General features: G+C 39.4%; 1 protein-coding gene across 2 annotated transcripts in view; it reads right to left on the bottom strand.

Moving 5' to 3' along the window:
• The window catches only part of lmo1 (LIM domain only 1), a 33,852-nt gene extending 9,236 nt beyond the window's left edge, over positions 1-24,616 (bottom strand). Inside the window, exons 1-2 of one of the 2 annotated variants that reach the window (XM_073837143.1) lie at positions 23,985-24,616; positions 3,763-3,976 (exon numbers count right to left, since the gene is read on the bottom strand). In XM_073837143.1, coding sequence (XP_073693244.1) covers positions 3,763-3,976; positions 23,985-24,006 — 236 coding nt within the window. In that variant the 5' untranslated portion in view covers positions 24,007-24,616. Of the gene's footprint in view, positions 1-3,762; positions 3,977-23,585; positions 23,736-23,984 lie in introns of those variants that run through there. The other variant, XM_073837142.1, reaches the window with a different exon arrangement.
• Between the last annotated feature and the right edge of the window lie 423 nt (positions 24,617-25,039).

Here is a 25,039-nt window from a genome sequence, read left to right as displayed (position 1 = left end):
ATTATTGTCATTTTGTATTTATACATCTGTTTATCTGTTTTATTATATATAATAAACATTTATTATTATCTCTTTGTTCTATTTATCTGTTTTATAGATCTAATAATAATAATAATAATAATAATCATATCTATCTAATATGTATAGAATACAAATAAAAACACAAAATACACAAATATATCAGACTTTTTTTGGACCTCACTGTCCTGTCGTTACAGACAGGGTCACTGTATTGTGTTTTCAGGCATAGTAGTTAATCTTCAAAGAGAGATACGTTTGACACTAGGATTCCACTTAAATTATAAGACTAATGTCTTTTTTTCCCTCATAGACCTCAGTAGACTATTCTAACATCAAAATGCACTGAACGATTGCTGAGACTTATCTCTGCCCTTTAATCATACTCGCATGCTGGCTAGTAATAGATGTGCCATCATTAGGAGGAGGTGTAATCTACTTTATATTTCAATTACAAACACCCTTCTTTGATTAGTAAATGACTGATGTCTCCTCGTAATATAATGTAATGGTTCAGATATAAAAATAATTTCAGGTCGGGGGTGAACGCAGTCAAAAACAGAGGCACTCTCACTCTGTGGTCATGGGGTCAAAGGATTCTTGACCCCAGCAAAACAGATTAATCTATTTTTTGTCAGCAGTAATGAAAGAGTATGGCCTGAAAGCTTATAAATCCTGCTGTACTTATCTATTAAGGAAAGGGTCAACTGTAATAGCTCAAGCTAGTTTGTGCAGTGGTGGGGCTATGTGTGTTTTCATGGGGTGGGGGTTCATTACGGCTCTACAGTAGTCCTGAAGGACAAAACGCAGAAGGAGCGCAGCTCATAATTAATGTGCGCATGGCAGGGCTCCAAACCCAGCCGAAAATAAAAGAAATGCGTTTGATCCGCCCGCCTGTCTTTAATGAAGTGCCTCTCTGTATGGGAGGCTAATTCTGGGTGAGATTTCAGCTTCATTACTGAAGGCGAACGGGCTGATTTCTCCAGCGGTGCGCTGGAGGTGAAGTTTAGGTGGGACGCCTGCGTGAAGTCTCAATCACTCACGTTTAAAGCGAACACACCGGTGCTTCCTCGCTCGGTCTGCACAGAGAGGGATACTTCTTAATTTGTTCCTTAATAGAATTCATATCCAGCATCTCCAGGCATTAAGTAGCACACATTTGTCACAGGCTGAAGAGCAGATGAGTGGCTAGATTTCATTAGGACATCACAGCCAGTACAGCGGCAACAGGAAGCTCATTTTTGTGCTATTTCTCCCTCCACCTTTCTCTGCTTTCATTCTCTAGTAAACAAAAAAAAGTAATTTCCAAGGACTTGGGCTTGTTTAGATTTTTTTTCCCCATTCATTTTATCATTAGCACACATGCCTCAGTGTACCTGTTAGGGACCTTGTGAGGTTACTCTTACAGCATTCATAACAGTCATGATTGGATGTGCAAATTGAGTAATGACCAGTGTTATTTTTACAGGTTTTTTTTTTTGTGTTGTGACAAAAATATCAGTTAAATTTAGTCAATATTTGTCTTGTCATGTTTATTACATGACAAAACATTACATTTTATTTCCTTTACATTTTAGCTGACTACAGTGCCATATTAATCGAAATATTAACTTTTTATACAGTATATTTCTTTTAACATTTAACAAACATGTAAAACATGTAATTCATGTGACAATATGAGTTAACATTATATTTTCTACAATATTTTTTTTTATGCTTTAGATTATATACAATCACAATATCACAATATGACTGTGTTGCCAGTATTTCTAAGTTGCCATTTTGTGCATATCTTTTTAATCTCATATGTATATGTGTTTTGGGTGAGTTTTTGGACAGTATGTATTTTTTACTTTTTTTTTTTTTTTTTTTTTAAAGATGTCTCTTTTGCTCACCAAGCCTGCAATTATTTGATCCAAAAGTACAGCATAAACAATGATTTTTAAATATTTGTACCATTTAAAATAACTGTTTTCTATTTGAATACATTTTAATGCTCAAAAAACATATATTGATGAGATGATGAGATGAAATTTATTTGTCACATACACTGTTACATGCAGTGAAATTGGACCCCTTTGACCATACACAGACATCACAATTTCGGGGGGAGACAGGTCAGTCGAGAGGTAGCATAGAAAAAAAGAAAACAAGATACATTTGGAAAAGGAGGAGGCGTGAAAAAAAGCCCCTCCCATACTGTCCTTCAAGTAGGGCAGTGTGAGATCAGGGGAAAAAAATATTATTATTATTATTATTATTATGTTGAAAACCGTAGTTTCGATTTTAGAACAAAGTAGATTTTTTTTCAGGTTTCTTTGAATAGAATTTTCAGAACAACAGCATTTATCTGAAATATTTCAATTTAGATTTAAACCATCCTTGCTAAATAAAAGTATTAATTTCTAGAATTAATTTCTTAGTATGAATTATTACATATTAATTTTTAAATTTCTTTCATTTCTATAATTTCCGGACTCCAAGCTTTTGAATGGTATAGTGTATAATGTTACAAAAGCTTTTTATTTCTGATAAATGCTGATCTTTGAATTATTCTATTTATCAAAAAATCGTGAAAAAATTTACTCAACTGTTTTAAATATTGATAATAATAATAATAATAATAATAATAATAACAATAATAACAACAACAATAATAATAATAATAATAATGATAATAAATGCTTCTTGAACAGCAAATCAGCATATTAGAAAGAAAGCAGTTATTTTAAATAGTAAAAATATTTCATAATATTACTGCTTTTGCTGTATTTTGGATCAAATAAATGCAGGTTTGGTGAGCAGAAGAAACTTAAAAAAAATACTGTTCAAAAACATTTGACTGGTAGTGTATATATATTTTTTATTCATTTATTTTTCAACAATTTTTTCTTCTCCATCCATGCAGTGAAAGTCAGTGTTGTTTTAAGCCTGTTGACCTTCTTCGAATGGCAAACGTATTTCAAAAGAGGTCAGTCAAACCTGGAACTCCATGAGGGTGAGTAACAATGATTTTTATTTTTGGGTGAACTATCCCTTTAACACTGTTATTGACGACAGTGCTGAACTGCATGTCTTACCGGGAAGGGCCCTACCAGTGGGGGCTCTTTGGGGAGAGCAGCTTGGGGATAAATGACTGGATCTGGTTGGGAGACCCCAGGGACTGGGATTTAACGCCCAGGAAATAATCATGTTTAATTTAGCAAGCAGATGGCTCAGAGATAGGAGGCAAAACAGATCCTTAGACCTGCGGTTCTGCCACTCAGCTGCCTGGGGTGAGCTGAAAGTCCATACGCGCACTCATACGCAGCGGTTTATCGCTCAACGTAGAAAATGGGCGACACGTCAGATTCATGTAAACATGCAAAACCTTACCCGGCTAAACATAAACAATCGCTACAAGATGCCACTCCAAGCTGTTTGCTCACTTGCACAACTGGGACTTAATTGGAACACACAGAATCTAGGTGGGTACACTACGATGAGGAAAGAACAAGCACTTAATCTTCTGTAACAGCCTCAAAGAAAACATCATTTACAAGCTAAAAAAAAAAAAATCTTCTAACCCCACAAGTTAGAGATAAACGCAACAGGAGATAGAGAGAGGACAGGGCCAGGGATGAGATGGGCAGGGTGGCAATCATCGGCTGTTAGATGAGGGTGTACTTTTCTGAATGTCATGCAGCCTGAGGTGTAACAAGCCCTTTCTGCTTTGGCAGCACTTTGACTGGAGCGTGTTCTTACCTCAGGTAGTCCCTGCGACAGAGGATGAGATTGGCTTTGGTGTAGAGGGTGGAGCCCACCTCCCCCAGGCGGCAGTCGCAGCAGGCACATTTCAGGCAGTCTTCGTGCCAGTATTTGTCCAGGGCCTTGAGCAGGTAGCGGTCTTTAATCTTACGGTTGCAGCCGGCGCATCCCTTCTGTTTTCCTTTGGGCTGGACGGAGAGCATCGGCACACCTGTGGCGATAGGGAGACAAACACAGAGAGCGTTGTGATTTACTGCCTGGCTACACCGGTGACTTTTCATGTTCCGCGCTCTTTGATAAGGGTGGCGACACTGCCGAAGCTCGGCCCGCTGTTTCATATGCATTAGCCGCAGACGCTCTTCCGCGCAGATAGCCGTGCGGGTCACTTTGGACTGCGATCATCCGTCGCTGCCCCCGCTCAAAAGAACAGATGTTATTTTTGGCCAGTGACATACACCCTTTTAATGGGGGCTTGAATGCATCTCTATGTTGGGATGCCCCAAGACCATCTCTATTTAGATAGCTGACAGAGGTATTTATGTTGTTTGGAAGATTAGCCATGGCCCTATTTCATCAGTATGAGAACTGTTGGCCATGCTAAAAGCCTCCCGTGGGCTTTGTTTGGTATAGATCAACATTAACCTTTTAGAACACTGTTGACCGCAAGAAGGCTGCTCTCAGCTTCCAGTGAGATACGGTATGGCCTAAGTGCCTTCTAAACGCACGCACACACACGCACACTAAAGCCTGATCTCTTTTTCCACTCGCTCTCGCTGCATCGCGAGCAGAGAAGAGTAACCAAACCGGCTAAATCGCCGCGTTGTCTTGTAGCCTCCCTACTTTAAGCATGCCTTTTAGCCTCCTAAAGGACAAATAAAGTCCATTTAATAACTGCACTAAACACTAATAGTCTATCTGCGGTCTGACATTTGTGTGTGGACTAAAAGCCGCCCCCGGGCCAGAGCTGGTAACACTGGCACTCGGCACCCCTCTGCCAGCACTAACAGGTCTGCCACAGCTGAAAGCGCAGGACAACAGCTCTTAAGACACTCTCTCCCACACTGAGCTATTGATCCGGCTAATAGAACGCGCAGCTAAACCGGCACTCTCCCTCTCTCTATACCTCTCTTTTGCTCTCTGCTTTCAAAACACATTTCTCTCAGAAAGCCTTGTGTGATGCCCCCCCCCCCATGCCTCCTCCTGCATATCGGGCCCCGGACGGTCAAACCATTAAAAGCCCCCAGTCCTAGATGGAGACAGACCCATCTGGACAGAGGGCTTTTCATTTAAGCATTAGCCTTTTAACAGTTTTACAGTATGGAAAAAGTGTAAAAACGTTCTGTGTAAAGATCCAAAGAACTATTGGTTTTAGGTATTTGTGAGGAATTACATTTCACTAAATTAAACTTTTGGGCTCCGAAGTTGTTTTAAACCCCACTGACTTTCATTGTACAAACAATAGCTTTTCTACTCCACAGAAAAAGAAAGTCACGCAGGTATGGAAGAACACAAGCATAAAAGACAGAACTGATTTTGTTGTTAGGCGGACTACACATTTAAATTCATATTTCCCTGGTATCGTCATTTTTATGTAATGCTTACGCTTAGCTGATTGTTAGTGCATTTGTGTATGAGACGAGATGTCCGTTAAGAGTATCCTGATGGCAGAGGTCACAGGCAGCAGCTCTTGTTCAGCTCCGGCTTTAATGTCCGGTAATGGCTCTACTGTACATGATCAACAAATGTACGCCAGTGGGCATGAACTCCATTATCCAGTACCCCGCATGCAACTATCAGCATATTAATGTTTTTTTTTTTTGTGTGTGTGTGTGTGTATGCTCCTCTAACTGGACTAACCTTGCACTGTAGTTCCAGGAGAGGTTCAAGCTAGAGTTTGAAAAATTGGGAATTTTAGCCAAATTCAAACTCTACTTTTTACTTTTCAGTTATATTACTTCCTTATATTAATATTTTAATTTGCAATTGTTCTTCCTTGATTCAAATTCGGCAGCTGAGTTGGAATTTAAAAGGCATTCTCAGTACAGTTCTGAATGGTGCACAGCCCTCGTTCTCACACTTTCCTTCTGTGATGCACATGTTCGTTTATTGGATTCAGATTTGTTCAGTGATTCTGGACCGTCCACACATCAGCGGTGCTATGAATATAATATAATTAGCATTTCCTCGGTTATAAAATGAGGTAAAAATGTGTGAGCACTCAGGAAAGACTGAAAGAGAGAGAGAGAGAGAGAGAGAGAGAGAGAGAGAGGGCAGGAGAGCGAGGGCTTGTTAGTTAAATTTATGACTTGGATGTGAATAAGAGCTCTGGTGGTATTCAACCATCTTATTTCTTTATCAGAACTGGAAAAAGAGGGAAGCTAATTGGTCTAGCGCCACTGATGGGAGCCATCAATTAGCGGTGCGCTTCCCCCTCCAGCTTCCTCCCCCGTCCCCCCTCCGGCCCCAATACGGGCCCCTTGAAGCCGCCGCATTAGGATCACAAAACTCGCTATAAATACCAATGTTCAGTATAAATGAAGGTAAAAAGCCTTTAAATTGAAGCCACACTAGCTGAGGGCGGTCGTTTTCTACCTGCATTTCATGGCTTGTTAGAGGTGCACTCTGCAGGTATGCCAACAGTGCTCTCCTGTCAGCCTTCTACAGAACTAGAAACAGTCTTAATGAGGAGAGAGAGAGCTCGTCTGCGAGGAAAAAGTGTGTCTGTGTTTGTACGTGAGTGTGCGTACGAGACGGAAACGAGCTTGGGAATCAGGCTCCTTCAGTTCCCCAAGGGATGGCACAAAAATCTTTAATTTGCCTTTTATGACAGCTAATTAGTTATTCTATTCAAAATCTTTGCTTTAAATAAGAGAACTAATTATACACAAAGGTCGTTTCCCCCACCTCAGGAGAACCACACATAATTGGTTTAGGCCACCACACCCCCACCACACACACACATTTCTCCCACCTTTTAACAACGTGGTTGAAGAAAAAGTTAACGGTGGAGAGCTTAACCCTTTCTGTTGTAAACCACTCAAGGCTCATATACGAGAAACCTTCCTGTTCTGTAATTACCTGGACGAATTCAGGTTTGTGGGTAACTGAATGACACCATCACGCCGTGACAGGTTTCCTAACACAAATTTAGGGCGGCTAACGCTTCCTGTCTCACCAGGCTGGAGCAACCTCCAGGATGAGTTAGCTGATGTGAGGAGCGCTGTATTCTGTCTGAGCTAATCATTTTGTTTCTGCCATCTCTGAGAAACCTCTTGTTGTTTTCCAAAAAAGAGCCAGCTGAGATATGCTTTTAGAAGTCCTATATAGCCTCAGCACATTTTAAACCTGAAACGACAGAGTAAATGACTGAATAAAAGTACATAATGTTGACTCTGACATCAGCAAACTGGTATTTTGGGGTTTATACAGAAGAGTGCACCTGTCATCATTCTTTGCACAGCCTGGAAATCGCGGTAGTAGACCCTTCCCCCATTTCTGTCCTGCAGAACAAAAAAGGGGAACATTATAAACGGAGACGCAAACTGAGGAGGCAGCTCCCACTTAATCCAATCCATTTAACAGATACAAGTGCTGCTGACCTTCCTGTGTCATTCCATGTCACAAAAAAGCATATCCTGCTATCCGCCACTTGATTCATATCCTAACAGTAGATGCGTTTTTTCCTTCGCGAGGCAGCGTTTGGCTTGTCAAACATTTCTCCCAAACAAATAAAAGGGAGGGAAGAAAATCATTCGCTATTAGTAATTGGTGTGCGCCCTGTCATCCGCCTCTTTTCCGCCCATCCACCCTTTAAAGACCTTATCTCGGTCGAATATGTACGGATGCGTTTTTGCATTTGAAACTGTCAGACCATGTACTTTCCATTATAAAGATAGGATCCGGTTTCTATGTAGGCCTTCATTTCAAGTTCCATTTTTGTGGATATCAAAAAAATCAAATCAAATGTGGTACCCTTTTGATGTATTTACGGTTAGAGCGGGGGGGGGGGGGGGGAGTCAAGGAATCATTTTAAAGCATTACAGCACAATTATCATATCTTTGGGTGAAAAATGTGAGAGAAAAGGATTTGTTTGTCTTTTCTTTTTCCTCTTCTAGTAAGCACACAGTGGATGCCAATGATGAGGCAAAGTTTACTGTATGCAGGGTCATTGTTATTAGATCTGATCAATGAGCTGGACACCTCAGTGTGAGGCCTCTCCATGAGGGCAGGTGAAGGGGGCTGCAGTGGTATTAGGCTTAAATGTGAGATCAGTAAGACAGTAACTGATTAGGCTGTGCTTTGGCCACCTGTATTGCTATTCCAAAAAGACATGCTCTAATATGCGCTTAAAGAGATGGCTCACCCCAAAATAAATTGTCATCATAAAGGTTAGGGGGGCTAAATGATGTTTTTCTTTTGCAGAATACGAAACCAAAAATTTCAAACACGGTTTCCTTGGATGGGGAACTGAAGCTTTCGAGCTTCAAAAAGTGCACAAAAGAGCCATACACTTTTAAAAATAAAAGGTTCTTTATTGGCATCAATGGTTCTATGAAGGACCTTGAACATCCATGGAACCTTTAAAATGCAGTAAAGGTTCTTTATAGTCGAAAAAGATTCTTTAGATTTTTTTTAAAATGTTTTTCAAAATGGTTCTTTTAAGAACTGTGCACTAAAAGGTTCTTTGAGGAACCAAAAATGGTTCTTCCATGGCATCACTGCAAAAACACCCTTTTGGAAACTTTATTTTTCAGAGTGTAAGCATCATAAATGTGGTCTATGAAAAAGTATTTTTTAGTAAGATTTGTGAATGTCAGGTCTTTTCATTTTATTTCCAGTTGATTCGGTTCACGAAATAGGTTTGAATGATTTGTTCAGAATCAGATTTGAATCTGAGTGATTCTCAAGCTCACTCAATAATCTGGTGAGAGCAGATAACAGCCCACTGGAGGTTATCATTGAATAACTTGCACTGAATTATTTACATTTTTAAACTAAAAAAAGGAATTGAATCAGCTAAAATTTCTAGCAAAGCTATTGTATGACTTACAAACTTTATATTATAGTTTGAAGGGTTCAGTCCTCATTCATTATAATTGCATGGAAAAGACTAGCAGAGTTTTAAGAATCTTGTGTGTACAATGGAAAAAATGAATTCATATTTATGTTTTTATTTTTGGGAAGATGTTCACAGCTAGGGATGGGTATCGTTAAGGTTTTAACGGTATTACTACTTCTATCGATACCACTTATCGATTCGGTACTTTAACGGTACTCTTATCGGTACTTTTTGTTGTATTTTTAATTAAAAAAACTAAACAAATTGAGAACATTTTATTTTTTAAATGTAAAATAATTATCTATAGCTTAGCAAACACCAATGTTTGAGCAAATATCTGTTACACAAACAAAACCAATGATTGTAAAACAAATAAACACAATTTTCTTGTAAATGAATATACAATGAACTACAAATTAATTTTTAGGTAAGCTCTGCTCTATAATTTCTTAGCATAGTTTATTATTATTTATCTATTTGTAAAAGCAGTACTATAAAGGCATTTTAATGTTTCATATTTATTTAGGCTACTGCATAAAAAATATTCTAAATATTTAGCCTATATGTAGGCTATATGTATCTGAATGTGTTTATTAAATTATTAACATTATAATACTGATTTAGAGAGACCTTATGTGATGTTTATGTCGTTATTTTAACATATCATGCATACCTGAGGAGACGGATGAAGAAGTAGAAGCTAGGCAGTCGAAAACTTTGCATTTCTGCACATAATGCACTTTGGCTAGATGTTTTGATAAATTGCTTGTGTTTCTGCCTTTACAAGCAAAAATGTTGTTGCACTTGTTGCAACGAGCATTGTCCGTGTTCACACGGGTGAAGTGTAACCATACTTTAGATCGTTCGGCGCTCTCCGCCATTGTCACTCCATAAGCGCGCGCTCTCTCGTGTTGTGTGCGCGAGCTCTGTGTACTGCGGAACAGACTATATTTTGTGCGTGAGATAGCAAATAACGTGTGCAGGTGAATAACAAATGTTATCGCAAATTACAAACGGCTGGTCAGGTAAAATATGCTAGGTAATGTTTATTTAGCAATAATAAATAGGACATTTATTTTTTTAATTTCTCCAGTACCGACAGCAGAACCGTTAACGTCAGAGCTTATTGATACTTCGGTCTTTTATAATTTGGCACCGGGACCGATAAAGTACCGGGTTTCGGTACCCATCCCTATTCACAGCCACATCATCAACTTCAGGCACCCTATTAATTACAATATGTATAAATTTTAGGCTAAATTCACGCTTACTAAAGTATCAACACAGCTTTGTGCTTTATGAGGGTCTGCATATGAATCCCACAATGCCCTTAAACGAACCTCAACGGCATAAACCATGTGCATGACCTCAAAACATCTGAGAAAGGGACCAATTTAGAGGGACAAAGTGCTGGAGACTTGAACTACAGATGTATGAGGGATTACAGGCAGTCATCTGTCGCAAAGCTGTTGGCATGATTTTTCATGTATGACAGCCTTTGGTTATGACAGCAGCAATGCATGCATAGAGCAGAAGGGTTCTCCAAAATATTAAACACCAGCAGTGAATGAAAAGTGTCTGAACCGTTTTCAATGGCGGGCAAGTTTGCGTGTACAGTACAAAGAATTTTACTTAAAAAAGATGCAACAAATCCTTTAGTTTAAATACGGGCCTGATTCCGAAAGCAACGTAAGATTAGAGATGCTCATCGGTTTAAGGTGGTACTCTGAAAAGAGGCAGGAGAGCGTGTGGGAGATGAGTGTTCGGTGGTTGAGACAGATTGGACCAGAAGGCCACAGTGTGACAAATGAAAGCTGATCAAGCCATGGGAGGTTGTAGTCTTTGATTGAACTGAACCATTTGCCAGAGGGGAGTCTTGGTGGTGACAGGGATGGGAGAGGTCTATGATGATATTAACTGCATGTCTCCAAGGCATGTGATGAAGATGATCTCTGTGGACTTGATAAGCACTTGCAGCTTGCCCTGACTGCGGGCAGATGCGGTTCTGAATTACATGGTTACTTGTTGAATGGATGGTGTTGATATTGTAGTTGTATAGGCAAAAACAGTTTTGTATACTACATGTTTCTAAAATTCTGAAAAAAGTCAGGACATTAAATGCAAAATTCACTTTTGCATGGTGTTTGTATATAAATGTCTTAGCAGTGTGTGAACACAGCCACCCATCTCAATTATCAAGCAGTTTTGATTTTCTCAGGCCCTGCCCACGACTGCTGACTGACTGTCCCATACTAGCATATTTCCAGTTGTACACTATCTGCCATTTTCTCCACGCTCGAGCAGCTGTAGCGACAATACAGGTGTTTCGTAGTTGGATGTAAAAGTGAACATAAGAGTCTTCATTTTCTTTTGACAACAGAGCCACTGCGGATGCAGTGGATTAGTTTTGTTTTTAATGGAAAAGAGAGGGTGAAGTGAGCAGAAGAGACATGCACCAAATCGCTGCGAACAGAGCTGTTTTTGACAAAGTAAAAATGGTGTTGTTTTACACGACCATTGAATCATACCAACTTGTGGACATCCGTTGTCCCCTTTAAATGACATAAGGGTGAGTAAATGACAATTTTCATTTTTGGGTGAACCCTCTCTTAAATGTTTTTAAAAGTTGGCCAATTATATTTAATATATTTGCCATTTAATTTTAAAGTGCCACTTTTTTAAAGGTTTTGTCAAAGCTAAAGCACACAGCATGTTTTTTTATTTCAATTAATCAAGTGGAAGATTGAAATGCCAAATAAGCATGACAAATATTTAAACTTAACGGACTATTTAAAACTACTAGCAACTGTGTTGAATTGTATCATTAACCAAAGCTTTGTGTTAGCTCTAGCTGGGCATAGGAGCCCGTTGTGTGCATTTAAGCTGCGGCCATGGCAATCTGGACTAGAATTTGTCAGTCAGCCGCCGTGGAGGTTAATGGGGAACTAAGGCAGATGTCCTGCTATTGTCTGTGTGAATCAGTTCCTTTCAATCAGTCCACATCATTACTGTAATTGAGCCTGTAGACACTCATTCTCCTTTACTGCCAAGACAAAACACATCTGGTAATAATGTCAGGTACTATATGCCAGCTGAAACACAGACAAATGAATAAAGAGCTTGATCCTAGTTGATGAGCCCAAAGCAGAACGGTCTGAAACATATTGATTCATGTGTTTGGTGGACATCATGCAGCACATAATAGGAGAATAGAATATGTTCAGCTGTAGCTTGCGGGTCAATTAAGGTAAAGCAGTTGTGGATGCAATTACATCTTTTCAAGACTGCTCTGTGTATGAAATCAAGCTTTGCTTGCTACCTTGATGATATAATTAATACCCCAAAAAAGTTTGGACAAGGAGTAGGTTTGACTGAAAGAAAGATGAAGGAAGGAAAAAAAAAAAAAAAGAGTGAGAGATCAGGGCTGGCACAACCAGTGCGGTTGGAACGAGGGTGCCGTTCATTAATATGATGCACTTTCACAAACTTTAGCAGCCTGCTGCCGCTAATAAGCCCTGGTGAAGCGGAGCAGCATTGCTCCCTCGCAGTGACCCTGGCACTGCCCGGGATAAGGGAGGGTTTTGTCTCTGGGAATAATTGCTCTTTTCACATGTTACAAGTGTCCTGACCCCTGCGGTCGGCAGCCACTTTCCCCGAGCATAATTACTTCTGATCCGGCCCAAATAAGGCAGCCACATTAGGCCTGCAATAACACTGGCCCGGCTTCAAGCACAGCAGCGTGGGGAGTCTGGGTAGAGCAGGGGGTTTCTTTTCTCCAAGTCCTGGCGGTCATTTCCATCACGTCAGAGGTGCATTTCTTACACTTGCAGTCACTTCTAGGACCCAAGGCCTTTTCTCACTCTCTCTTTTTTTCTCCTCTAGGATGAGGAGACTGAGAGGCTTACTAAACACATTGTTAGCTCCTGGTGCCCTGCTAAAGCTTTGGCTAACAGATGCGATTCCAATTAACGGATAACTTTATTAGCTTGTGTGTGTGTGTGTGTGTGTGTGTGTGTTATTTATTTATTTTTTGCTCTACACTTTTCTTTCTCCTATTAATTTTAATTTATTCACATGGGGTTAATTAAAAGAAATGTATCAGAGAGATATGCAACAGCCATCTAATTAAATTCATTACTGCTTATTTTGGAGACGTGCGAAAACTGGCAGTGTTATTGCAAGAGGCAAGTTGTTCCAACACTTTGGCGCTCGCTCGCTAGCGTAGTGAGAAAACAGCTCTGGAAGGTGAGTTGTCGACAGACCAGAATCAGGAAAAGCTTGTGCGAATGGAGAGGGAGAACACACCGGGGTTATAAGAGTTTCAGAGGAACAATCAGTCGCTCAATAGAGAAAGAACAGGGAGGTGTGTGACCTCACATCCAGCCAATCAAGCGTCACCCGTCTGGAAGTTGTTCTCTACAGTAGGCCTGGAGTGCGCGTTTGTTTTAGGTCTTCATTTAGACAGAGCTCGGAGATGGCAGCCTCTACCCATTTACTCCACCAGAAGGCATAAACTGTCAATATCCCCCGCTGATGAATGACTCTTCATATATATATGAACTCAATTCATTTTTCCCCCTCTTTTCCCACAGATTGCATTTGCATCTGAATAAAGGAATAAATCCATCTATTCTCCCTCCAGATCTTTTCAGACTTTGAGAAAAAAAAAGGAGGACAATCTTATCTGCTACTTCATGACTCCTGGCAAGAATGTAACCATTAGCACAGTCAGAGCCTCTTTCCGCCATCCGTCGCACAATGATGCCCCAACACTTTTTAGCCAACATTAAAAATGCGTTTGGCTAGGCATAAATGTAGGCCTTCTAAAGTTTGTCACTCCCAAGGTTAGGGAGTGATGTATGAAATTCCCCTCTCCCCGGCAATTACTACACATTTAGCGTTTCAAAAGATATGCCAGGAGACAGGTGTGCCATTCAGAACCATGCAGCAAGCTTGAAAATGGAGGAAACGCCATGCAGCACAACTCCATTTGGGCCCTGTTTAGAGCTGAATAATGCAAATCCACCACGGGGGGTATTTGTTTGGTGTGTGGGGCCTCTGTGTCACTCGAACACTCTCTCGGATGCCCATCTACTTATGGGGTAAATAATGAAGCAGGGTTTGGATTGCAACAGTTACATTTCATTTTCCCAGGCTTTTTGGTTTACTGTACCAGGCTCAATCAGGTGAACGTTCTGTGGCTTTACCATTAAGGGATGTATTTTAGCAGTCTTTTGGCAAGCTGTAATCGCTACAGGATGTGAACTTCAGGGCTTGTTTCAAGTGTCAATCTATACTTTTTATTCCTATTGCTAAAATTTTTTGTTTGTGTAGTTGGTCAATTTTGTTAGCTGTACATTTTACATTAATTACATATGACAACGTCTTCTTTTGGGGACATCCCCATTAGGGAAAAAGCATTCATAATGCTCATCAATGCACAATATTGGCAAATTGCCCGAATTTTAAAATGTATCAGCATATATAGGAAAATATTATGTATTTATCGGCCAAACTCTCAGCATATTTGAAGATATAGATTACTTTTCTATCATCCAGCTCTATAAAAAGTGATAGTAATAGATTAGACATTATATTTTATTAAGTATTCTTTTGAATTACACAATTTCCCCTCAGAAGTGCATGTCAGAGCTTATATATGTAAGTTTCCTACCATAAATATCAAAATATATCATTTTTGATTAGTAATATGCATTGCTAAGAACTTCGTTTGGACAATTTTAAAGGTGATTTTTCTCAATACATAATAATCCTAACAAACCATACGTCAATGGAACGCTTATTCAACTTTCATATGATGTACAGTATACATCTCAATTTCCAAAAAAAAAATTACCCCTATGACTGGTTTTGTGGTCCAGGGTCACATATAATGATAGAAGAGCTATGTTTTATTAGGGCTGGACGATATGGCCTAAAATCAAAATCTTGATTAATTGAACATTAATTGAACATTTTATCTAGAGTACGATTAATAAATGATTACTTAGTATTTTATTTTTTTATGGCCTCATAGTTATAGATCTGACTCATGATCACTGTTGCATGTGATCTTTCTCTCTGTGATCTTGTCCTGTCACTCTATATGTGCAAGTTTTTACTCTGTGTTCTTACTGGCTGTTAGTGTCTAAAACGTGAGACGAAGTGCTCAGGAATGGTTTAAAAAAAAAAATTAAGCGCAGCACATATTGCTGTCAAATACAGAAGTTGCCATGCCAATCTGCTACTGTAAACAAAAGCTTGCAATGCTTGCCCCGCCTCCCAGCCTTCTGATTGGTCCACTGTTTTGGAATCAACATTGAGCGGTGCTATGTGTGCAATTTTCAATTTATTCCTATGGAAGTTGGGCTTAAACGCTCTCGCTGTGCATTATGGTATTGAAAGCGGCGCGAAGAAAGCTTTTAGAGCATCAAAAAGGTTGGGTATTCCTTGACTTTGTGCAAATCTCAAGCAAAAAATGCTGGGCGGCAACTAATTGATGTGAAAAGTAGGCAAGGCAGAGATTTTGATGTATGCTTCCATGTATTTGCGAAACAAGTGGATTACGGAGCTGAAATCACATATCATTGAAAAAGTCATGCAAAAGTAAATGTACTTTGCATGCTTTCATTATATGCTATGGCGCCCCAGATGGCACCAATAGATGACCAATAGACCAAAAGATGGCGAACCGCCGTTAAATGAAAAGATGAAACGCAAACAGGATGTAAACATTGTTTTCAGAGGCGTGCTCTGCCCTAAATTTGAAAAGCCCCAAAGAAGTGGCGTTGTAGCGTTGCCAGCGGCTCTGAGCACAGATTTGACGCTGTAGTGGAAACGTATCGTTAAACGCATCACTCAAGTGCGAGACACTGCAAAAGACGTGAGCACAACAGTCCTGCATTTCCATATAGCACCGACTACAAACGCAGTAGTATGTTTTTATTGGGATAGTATTAACAGGCTTAAAAAAAATAAATAACCAACATGGGATTACGGCGATTAGAGGTTCTGAATTTCGGTTTCGATTACTTTTCGATTTATCGCCTAGCCCTATGTTTTATGTAAAAATATGTTTTAAAATAAATTAAGAAATATTTGATATATTTTCCATACAGTACATTATTATATTATTAGTGATTCATTCATTCACTCATACCATACAAACTAATTACTAGTTTTGTATGTTTTAGTCTTCTTTTTTTAAATGTATAATATCAGCCATTTATTGGTTATTTACCATTGCATGAAACTAATTATTAGCTTGCTGTTATTGACCAGAATTTCAATCTTCCTCTCTGGATGAGAATAAGGTTAAGTTTAGTTTCTAGTCAATACAGTATAATTCGTTTTAAATAGCGTCTTTGTCCTCATTTAGATGACAAGTAAACTTAAGTGTATTCTAATCTTCTCCATAGCAGCATTGAGAGTGCTATGACTGAATGACCACACCATCCAAGATTATTGACGTTGTTGGAGAATTCAAGAGTTAAATCGAATGGCCACTCCATTATAAGCTTAAAACGTGTACGGGAGAAGGTCACGTTTAAACGTGTCAAGAAAGGGTAAAATCATCGGCTGGCAGATAGGCTGCACAGCATTATTCAGCCCGTGCTCAGTTTCCAATTTCAATTAAAGCTGAGCAGAGTGGCCAAGCGCTTGGACCACAGCTGCCACTCTAATGGATCAGAACCCTCACGCTGAGCATTGATTAAATCAGCCTCACCAATATCGTGTCCTTCCCCTTTAAGGAACAATACAAACTAACCGGCAATCACTGCCTTTAATTAGGTATTCAAGATTTGATTTATCGAAGGTCGGCCAATGAGTTGGGGAAGTTAGTATCTCATTAAGTGGACTGAGTTTCCATTTGCCAGCCTCCCTCCAGTGCTTTCTCTAACAGCATCCTCTCTTATATGTTGTGGCTTTTTTATTAAAAAAGGAATAGATTTTAATATCCATGTAATATTTGGATGGAATGTGTTTACACAGGCTATATTGGATTTCTCTCTCCCAACTATTTTCTTAAGTACTTTACATGAGGTTTGTTATTATCGGTTTGTGGCGTATATATATATATATGGAAAGTTTATTGAGCTGGGGGGAGTTTTCATTATGTTGTCCCAACAGAAAAGAAAAACCCTCTGGCCTACATGTTTCCTATATTTATAACCGTGACCTAGTCAGCATTGCAAATATTGATGAATAGAATCTCTAGATTTAAAAATAAAAATAAAGGTATTACGATATCAATAACAAATGGTTCGGTTTCTCCTTCAACAGCAGAAATAATATAACAATTACGAGATGAGCATGAAGGTATAAAAATGGAAATTAACACAATTTACTTGGCTACCTAAAATATATACAATATACTAACTTTCGAAAGTTTTTTTTAAATAATTTAATTCAGCATGTTTTATTGATTAAAAATAATGAAAATGTTACTTGAACACCAAATCTGCATATTAGAATGATTTAATATCACATTGTAGATTGGAGTAATGGCTCCTAAATATTCAGCTTTGCCATCACAGGAATAAATTACATTTTAAATATTAAAATGTTGTTTTTTAAAACTCTAATATTATTTTTACAATCTTATGGTTTTTATGGATTAATGGCTGATGAATATTCAGCTTTGCCATAACAGGAATAAATTACATTTTAAACTGTAATATTTTACAATATTACTTCTATTATGGAGTAATGGCTGCTAAATATTCAGCTTTGCCTTCACAGGAATAAATTACATTTTAAAATATATTAAAATGTTTTTTTAAAACTGTAATAATATTTTTACAATATTACTGTTTTTACTAAATTTTTTAAATGCAGCCTAGGTGATGAGACATTTCAAAAACAAAATAATAAAAAAAAAAAATTCTGTTCTATATATAAATACCAACAATTATTTAGACACCAGATATAATTCTTGACATTTTTTTTTACTAGTGGGTGCAGGACACTGTACTAAAATGTTATTTATGTAAGTGAGGATTATAAAATAAACTGACATATTATACCCAAAATTCTTCATACAGTGGACCAGTACAATTGATACAAAATTTGGGACCAAAACTTACTTTGACCTGACCATGTTTTGTGTTTTTTCTTTAATTGCTAATGCGACCTATAGTCATACTAACAAATGTCTGAATTTTTGGTTGATTGTAATCCATCACATACCTTTTTACCTAAATATTGTTATATATAAAAGTATATAGTATATAGAGCACTACAGTACATACCGTAGTTTATTTTAGAATATTTTTATATTAGTCCTAATTACAATACTATAATATCATATACACACGAGAGTGAGTGTGTGCGTGTGTGTGTGTGTGTGTGCGTGTTTGTGTGTGTGTGCGTGTGTGTGTTGTGAGGTGAGTCAAGAGGCTACAATCTCCAAAAACATTAAAGCACTACTTTGAGTATCTTCCTCGCTCCAGGAATGACAAATTGAATAATATATTGAACAGTGCATCATTACTCATTTCAGAATTCATCTCGCTTCACTCCGCTATTCAGTAATCTTCAACAGCTCCATTGCAAAGCACAGATGCAGATCAGCTATAATGAGGACTACAACTTCAACAGCTCTCTGTGACACGCTGAGTGCGTGCATTCAAACATGTTATAAACATGCACGGTAAATATATTCTGCACATGCAAACCAATTGCATACATGCACGCTCATGCACACGGTAAACATGTACCCGCACAGGTGTGCACACATGCCCACACACCCATGTAGCTACAAAACACACCATCCAAAAAAACAACACAACGGTTATCAGCGTGTGTCTGCAGTTCTCCGGTAAACACACTCTTGCGAATATGTATCTAGGGAGCATTTCAGGAGGGATTAAAAAAGGCCTTCCAACTAATAGGCATAATGGAAGATCAATGTATAACAAGATGGAAACTCGCATGCATAAACAGACCCTGTTACAATTATGCCACAAGATTCTATTTCTACATTAATCATTCATAACTGCATATTGCTCCCTCATAAACATTCACAATGCAACAAGGCTTTTCCTTTGTGTCTAAATACCTTTCACAACCCATGTCTGGCATTTTTTTCATCGTTTCATTATATTTGAGTCGGGTGATATTTACAGTATAAAAGACATCAAGGCAAAGTGTGCAATGATATTTTTATTTTTTTATAAAGGCAACACTAATGAACGGCTATGATACCTCGAGCTGCACTTTCTAACTTCATTAGAGCCAAATGTGGATATCAGTGTAGGTATCATTAGGAAAGCTTTTATCAAGTTACAGAATGTGATAAGGTTAATGAGGAGTTTATAAAAGTGTCTCTGGTGGACGGAAAGAGCTGGCAGGGAGGACGAGACCTTAAGCAAAGTATGCTAGTCATTTATTTCATTAGCATGGCCACCTGTACTTTTTTTTGAAAGGCTGAACCTTTTAAAACAAGAAGGTCATGCCAAAAAGTAACATTCTAAAGTGCAGCAGCAGAACTTGGTCGTAAAATTGCGTGCATGTGTAGAGCTGTAGGTCATCGCTCCATTCTTTACCTAGCGCTATAGGTCGCAGTCAGTGGTAAAGTAAAATTCCTAGAGCTTCACAGGACACCCGGCGCACAAGACAAAAGATGAAGGGAGGAGGGAGGGAAAATAAACAAATAAATACTGGAATGGAAGAGGGACTGATGAAATGGAGCCAAGTGTGACGACCTGCTGCAAGAAAAGCCGTGTGTGTGAGGGAGAGAGAAAGTGATCGCACACAAATGCAATAGACGAAGCAACTCACCCTTGCAGCGAGACGTGCTAGCGAGAGGTGCTGCGACAAGGTGACACGAGGGAATAACATGTGGTCTAAAGACCAAAGGAAAGTAAATTAAAAACCACCTAGTGTAAAATCATCAATATGTAGCTGTATATCCCTCTTTCAGCAGAGCATATGTACTATTACTTGGAGCATGTCCACTGGGAGAAGCTACTATTGTAGAGAATTCCAGAGCAGAAACAAATCTGAAAAGAAAAAGACAGATACTGCAGCAAAAGTGGAATTATATATTTTTAAGATGAAGCTAAATGTGGCTGGACCTGTAAACATCATACTATATACACAACACTTGGATATTGTTTTCTGCGCCTCTCTCGCTCATGTTCCCCCTTTTTTACTGAACGCTGCACCTGTCTGCATTCGTCTCAGGACTCAAGGTGAAAGATAAGGTTGCTCCGAGACATTTTAAAAGGTAGCCTAAAAATGACGATTCATCTCGCTGGCAGCATGTCTGAGGATGTTATAAAAGGTTTTCTGTGTTCCCAATGCTTCAGTGATGGACTGTATGTCCTTGGAGCTTTTCAAAAATCCCATGTTTATTGGAATTATTTAAAAACTTGCCAATAACTACATCTTTACACAGGGAAATAAAGCAAGACTAGGAAGGACTCGTAGAAACACGCTGTCAAGACAGACCATATGGATGCAACATGAGCCTTAGCCAACTCCCTTGATGTTTGACAGAGAATTTAGACGTGTAGATTTAATAAAAATGTTTGCACAGGAAGTGAATATGATCGAGCTGGTGAGCGGCTATGATGAACGCAGCCATTTGCATCATAGACGGGTGCTTTGTACCTTTAACTCTCACTTTCTCTAGAATCTTCGTCTTTGTGTTCCTTTTAAGTTATGGTGAAATGATGGGAAATGATATACATCTGCAGTCACTGATGTGAGAAAGCACAAGTTTGATAGTGATCAAGTGCCTTGGGACAGAGACAGAAATGAGTTTGGTAAACTCAGTCTAACTCTTCTGATCGGTTTAATTCTCCTCATCAGAGAGGGAACATTGTCCCGGGTCCTGAACGAGGGACAATTTGGTGCTGTGTCCTCAGGATTTAAGCGATGACCCCGCATGCAATTACAGTAAAATTGTATGGCCAGCTCTCCAATTTTGTACTGTTGAAAGGAATGCATCACCTTGTAATGTTTAACATTTCAACCTCATCACAATGTGTCAGACTATCATGCATTCAAAACCATCACCAAAAAAAGAGCATGCCAATTTAAGACCACAAAGCAATGACGGATCTCTATGTTGAGGACACATCAGTTGCAGATATATTGAACTGTAATTGCATCAGGAGGAAATGTTTATAAAGTAGGAATTTCTTCAGGCTGAAGCAATATAAGTGGCAGGAACACAAGCATTAGGCCCCGAATCCAGGCGCAATATTGCGAGAGACCCAGGGCGAGAGAAACATTGATGTAATTTCAATATTTGAAATTGGCAAGTTTAATTTAGAGTAAGAACAAGCCAATAAGCTGAGAAAATAGCAAATACAAGAGAGAAAATTACCTTGCAGGATGAAAAAAAGTGAAAAGACTTAAGGAATGTATAAAAGTAATCTCCAAGTGGAAATTAGAAATCAACCCACAGAAAGGGGAATAACAGAAAAGAAATATTACTGTCCACTCACTAAATCAATATAAAATTGCTACAAGACTGAATTACCATGGTAACTCAAGTAAAGAATGAAGCAATTCTTATTATTTCAAAATAAAAACTGATGCCTGAAGCCCTGAGTTTTATTACAGCAGCAGACAGATCAGGGGTCTAGTATTCATTTGAAACAGTGCATTTCAAACACACACGTTAGGAACGAACAGCTTTCATTGGTCAGTCGGCACGCGGTTCTCGTAAATTAAACTGGGAGCTGTAACTAAGAATTTATCATCAGGATGAAGAATAGACGGGTGTTCTTTTCTCTTCTCCAGGTTCTTAGGGAGCCCAGCGATGCGAATGATCAATCCTGAACAAGTCCACAATGAGGACCCAATTATTCCTCCCAATCCAGATAGTTTTAAATACCTTGAAGGGAAAGAAAATGGCTGAATAGCGTATTTCTCCAGAGAGAATTAAAAGTCAACCGAGAGCTTCTTTTATTTAAAGGTAGTCATGAAAAGGAGTTGTGCTTGTTCTGTACCTTAACACATTTCCTCACTCTCGCAAAAAAAATCGTTGTAAGAAAGTGCCAGAGCAAGGTATTGTGTCGTTGCCTGAAAGCAGTACAGCAAGGATCAAATACAGTGCAAGGACCTCTGATGACAAAGCCTGCAAAGCTGAAATGTGAAAAGGTTGATAATTTGGCAAGCCTGTGTAATAGTAGTACAATAGCTAGGGCGTGCAAAACTACGACACACCGCTCTACTTTCAATCTCCAAGCTTAGTACATCATCGCATAGTACAGAGAACAGAGATATGAATGACCCAATATTTCACACAGAAAAACGTACATATTTTAAGACTTCCTAATAGAGCTTCCTAACAGCTCAGGGTGAATTTTAGGTCAGAAAACTGAAGCAAGTTTAGTGTGTAGTACAACTAGTGAAAAACTACTTTGTATCCTACTTTCTTGAGGATGTTGGGGAGAAAGTTACACTGAGGCCGTTTGATAGTTCAGTTATGGGAAGCAAATACAGCACTGACTCTGGCGTCTATCATTTTTAGAATAGTTACAAAACCGCATTATAAAATGATTAGCTTGAAGGACGTTTTTCTAAATCGTAATGTATCAGCAAGTTTATAAGTACCGACGATCTATTCATGTTCGCTTACACAGAGGCGTATAGATGAGCGAACATGAGGGTTGTGCATATGGATGTGTTTTTTTTACAAGGCTCAGTTCAATTCATCTTATTCACTAGCTTCCCTTACGTTGAATTCAGTACAAGATGTACTGAACTATAAGGATACTTTACCTCAACTGATATATTTAAGAGTCAGACTACAGCCTTTTATTAGAATCAGACTTATCTGAACATAGCCTGTGCTTGTGTTAGTTAAAAGCGTGTGTGTGAGAGAGAGAGAGAGAGAGAGAGAGAGGGAGAGAGAGCAGATCCAAGCTGCCTTCCCATCCCTGCCAAAATGCCAGCGCAGTTGGTCGGCACCAGCAAGCAAAGGGTGAAGCTTTTAGGCAATGAGCAGCAGGTGATCTAAGCTTTTCTGTAAGTCCTAATGCTCCTAAAAGCCACTCTCCCTGCTTCTGTAATTGGGCATCAGTAGTTAATGTAGTATTGACTGCATTACATGCTCCTGTGCATCCTCTCCTACTAATGCCATTTGCATCACCTTGTACATTTACCATATTGCTTAGCCAATAGCTGTTAAAAGCAATCTGAATCATGAATCATATGGGGAACTTTTAGCAAGACAGACATCCAAAGGAGACAATTTACAGTTGAGTTAATCTGGGTACATTAGCGAAACATGGATTGAGCGAGACAGACCAATTTATGTTTCTACGGCAATCCCTTTATTGGTTTTTAGATGGGTTAGTGAAAGGATGGTTGGCTCAGAGAGATATGAAATATCCATTTTCAAACATAAATATGGCTCTGAAATGCAAGCCATTACTTTAGGGGGGAAAGGGCCCCTGGCTAAAACTAAACGCGTGTGTGTGATGACAATATTCCCTGAAAGATGACAAGAAAGGCATTTTAGGTCAAAGACACTTTGTAGGCATTTTCTTCTCTCAACGCCGTTAAAGAAACCTATCAAAGTGCAAAAAACGCGATTCAGCTTCACCAAAAACTTGTCAGCACCGCAAGCTCCAAAAGAAAAGTTTATAAACGGTTTCCATAGGAACCAGCGTGCAGCGTAAATACAGAGACGTGCACTGTACATATGCCTATAAAAACACAGAATACACAGATATCGAAATGGTCATCTAAATGTTCTCGTTTAGAGCTACCAGTAAAGGTTAAGGTTCAAATGCTCACCTGTGAGCGAGGGCAGCCGCTGCTGATCAAACATCTCCCCGTAACTTCACAGATTTGCCCGAGCGCTAACTGGTACTGCGGTGAATAGCGTCGTTGATTCAGCTCTATCTACGTCTTTTAAACAGATAATATCATATTTCATACGCGGGGACAGGCAGAGAAGTACACCGTATTCTGCATGCGTCTCCGAACTCGAAGTCTTTCAGAGTAGCGTACGCGCTTTCCTCCTCATGTAAACCTGCCGAACGAACGTGTCCGTCTGATATGACAAACGAACTGGAGCATGAAAGTGCCGTTCGGGGGGAAAATGGACGCTAAATGCTGCATTTCCTCGCTGTCCCGCGTTCCTCATAGTCGTAAGGACCACATGAATGCACTAACAGTCATCCGTACACTTACCCTCTTCCTTGTCTAACACCATCGTCCTGAGGAGCGAGGAGTCCGGCTCCAGGCGATCCGCTCTCGGCTCCAGCACACTTCTGCGCGCGCCGCTCGCGTCTCTGAGAAGAAATTGCTTTGCAACAACAAAAATAATAATCGTCCGCGTTGCTGCCGCAAGCTTTAATTACACAGGCTCGTCTGTGTGGGTTTCCGCTGTTCAGAGACGGAAAGCCATGTAGAGAAACATATGTGTGTCTGTTATTCTATTGTATAATGTATTTCGGAGATTATGTGCAGCGATGTCCCCTCAGTTGTAGGTATTCGCGTACGCGGCGCGCCAGATAATATCCACGCTTGCAATTAACGATGTCTAAAACTAAAGTGAGACGCCACGGTGCATTCCATGCGAAAATGAAACGACTACACTAACTCAAATCTAATTTCAACAGCCGTTTAAATTGAGCTGCCGCGAAGAAGCTATTCTCGGAGTAGAAGCGTGTTCCTCCCAGTTCTCATTTGCTCCGAAACTGTAACTATATTCAAGAAATCCAATTCTGAGGCTGACAACTCCTAACAGCATGCTCACGCTGCCTTTCTCACCCAATTTATGCTCTCCGCGCGCTCCTGCTACTGAATAAATGCGCGCGCTTCCCAGAGAGCCACAGATTCCCCTGTTAATTAAATCAATTCATTATGCTCAGATCTGATTAGCAGCCCTTCCCCCCTCTTTGAATCAATTATTCAATACACAAACATAATTGCTTGTGCCAGAGGTGTCTAAGTATTAGCTTATTTAACTCCAAGGACACTAATTACCCCTAGGGCAAGGGAACTTTTCTCATTAATTCTGACAAAACACAAAAGCACAGCTAAGGGAAAGTGTGTGTGTGTGTGTGTGTGTGTGTGTGTGTGTGTGTGTGTGTGTGTGTGTGTGTGTGTGTGTGTGTGAGAGAGAGAGAGAGAGAGAGTGTTTATGTGAAGTGCTCACTGGGGGACGTGTGTTCTTGTGTGATTGTGATGTGTGTTATAAATAGAGAAAAGAGGGTTTGAGCTTTTAAAAGCATTTTGAACAG

The sequence above is a fragment of the Garra rufa genome, chromosome 3, assembly GCF_049309525.1.
Source record: "Garra rufa chromosome 3, GarRuf1.0, whole genome shotgun sequence".
NCBI lineage: Eukaryota > Metazoa > Chordata > Actinopteri > Cypriniformes > Cyprinidae > Garra > Garra rufa.
Note: the sequence above shows the minus strand (reverse complement) of the source record. Positions and strands in the feature narration are given on the sequence as shown.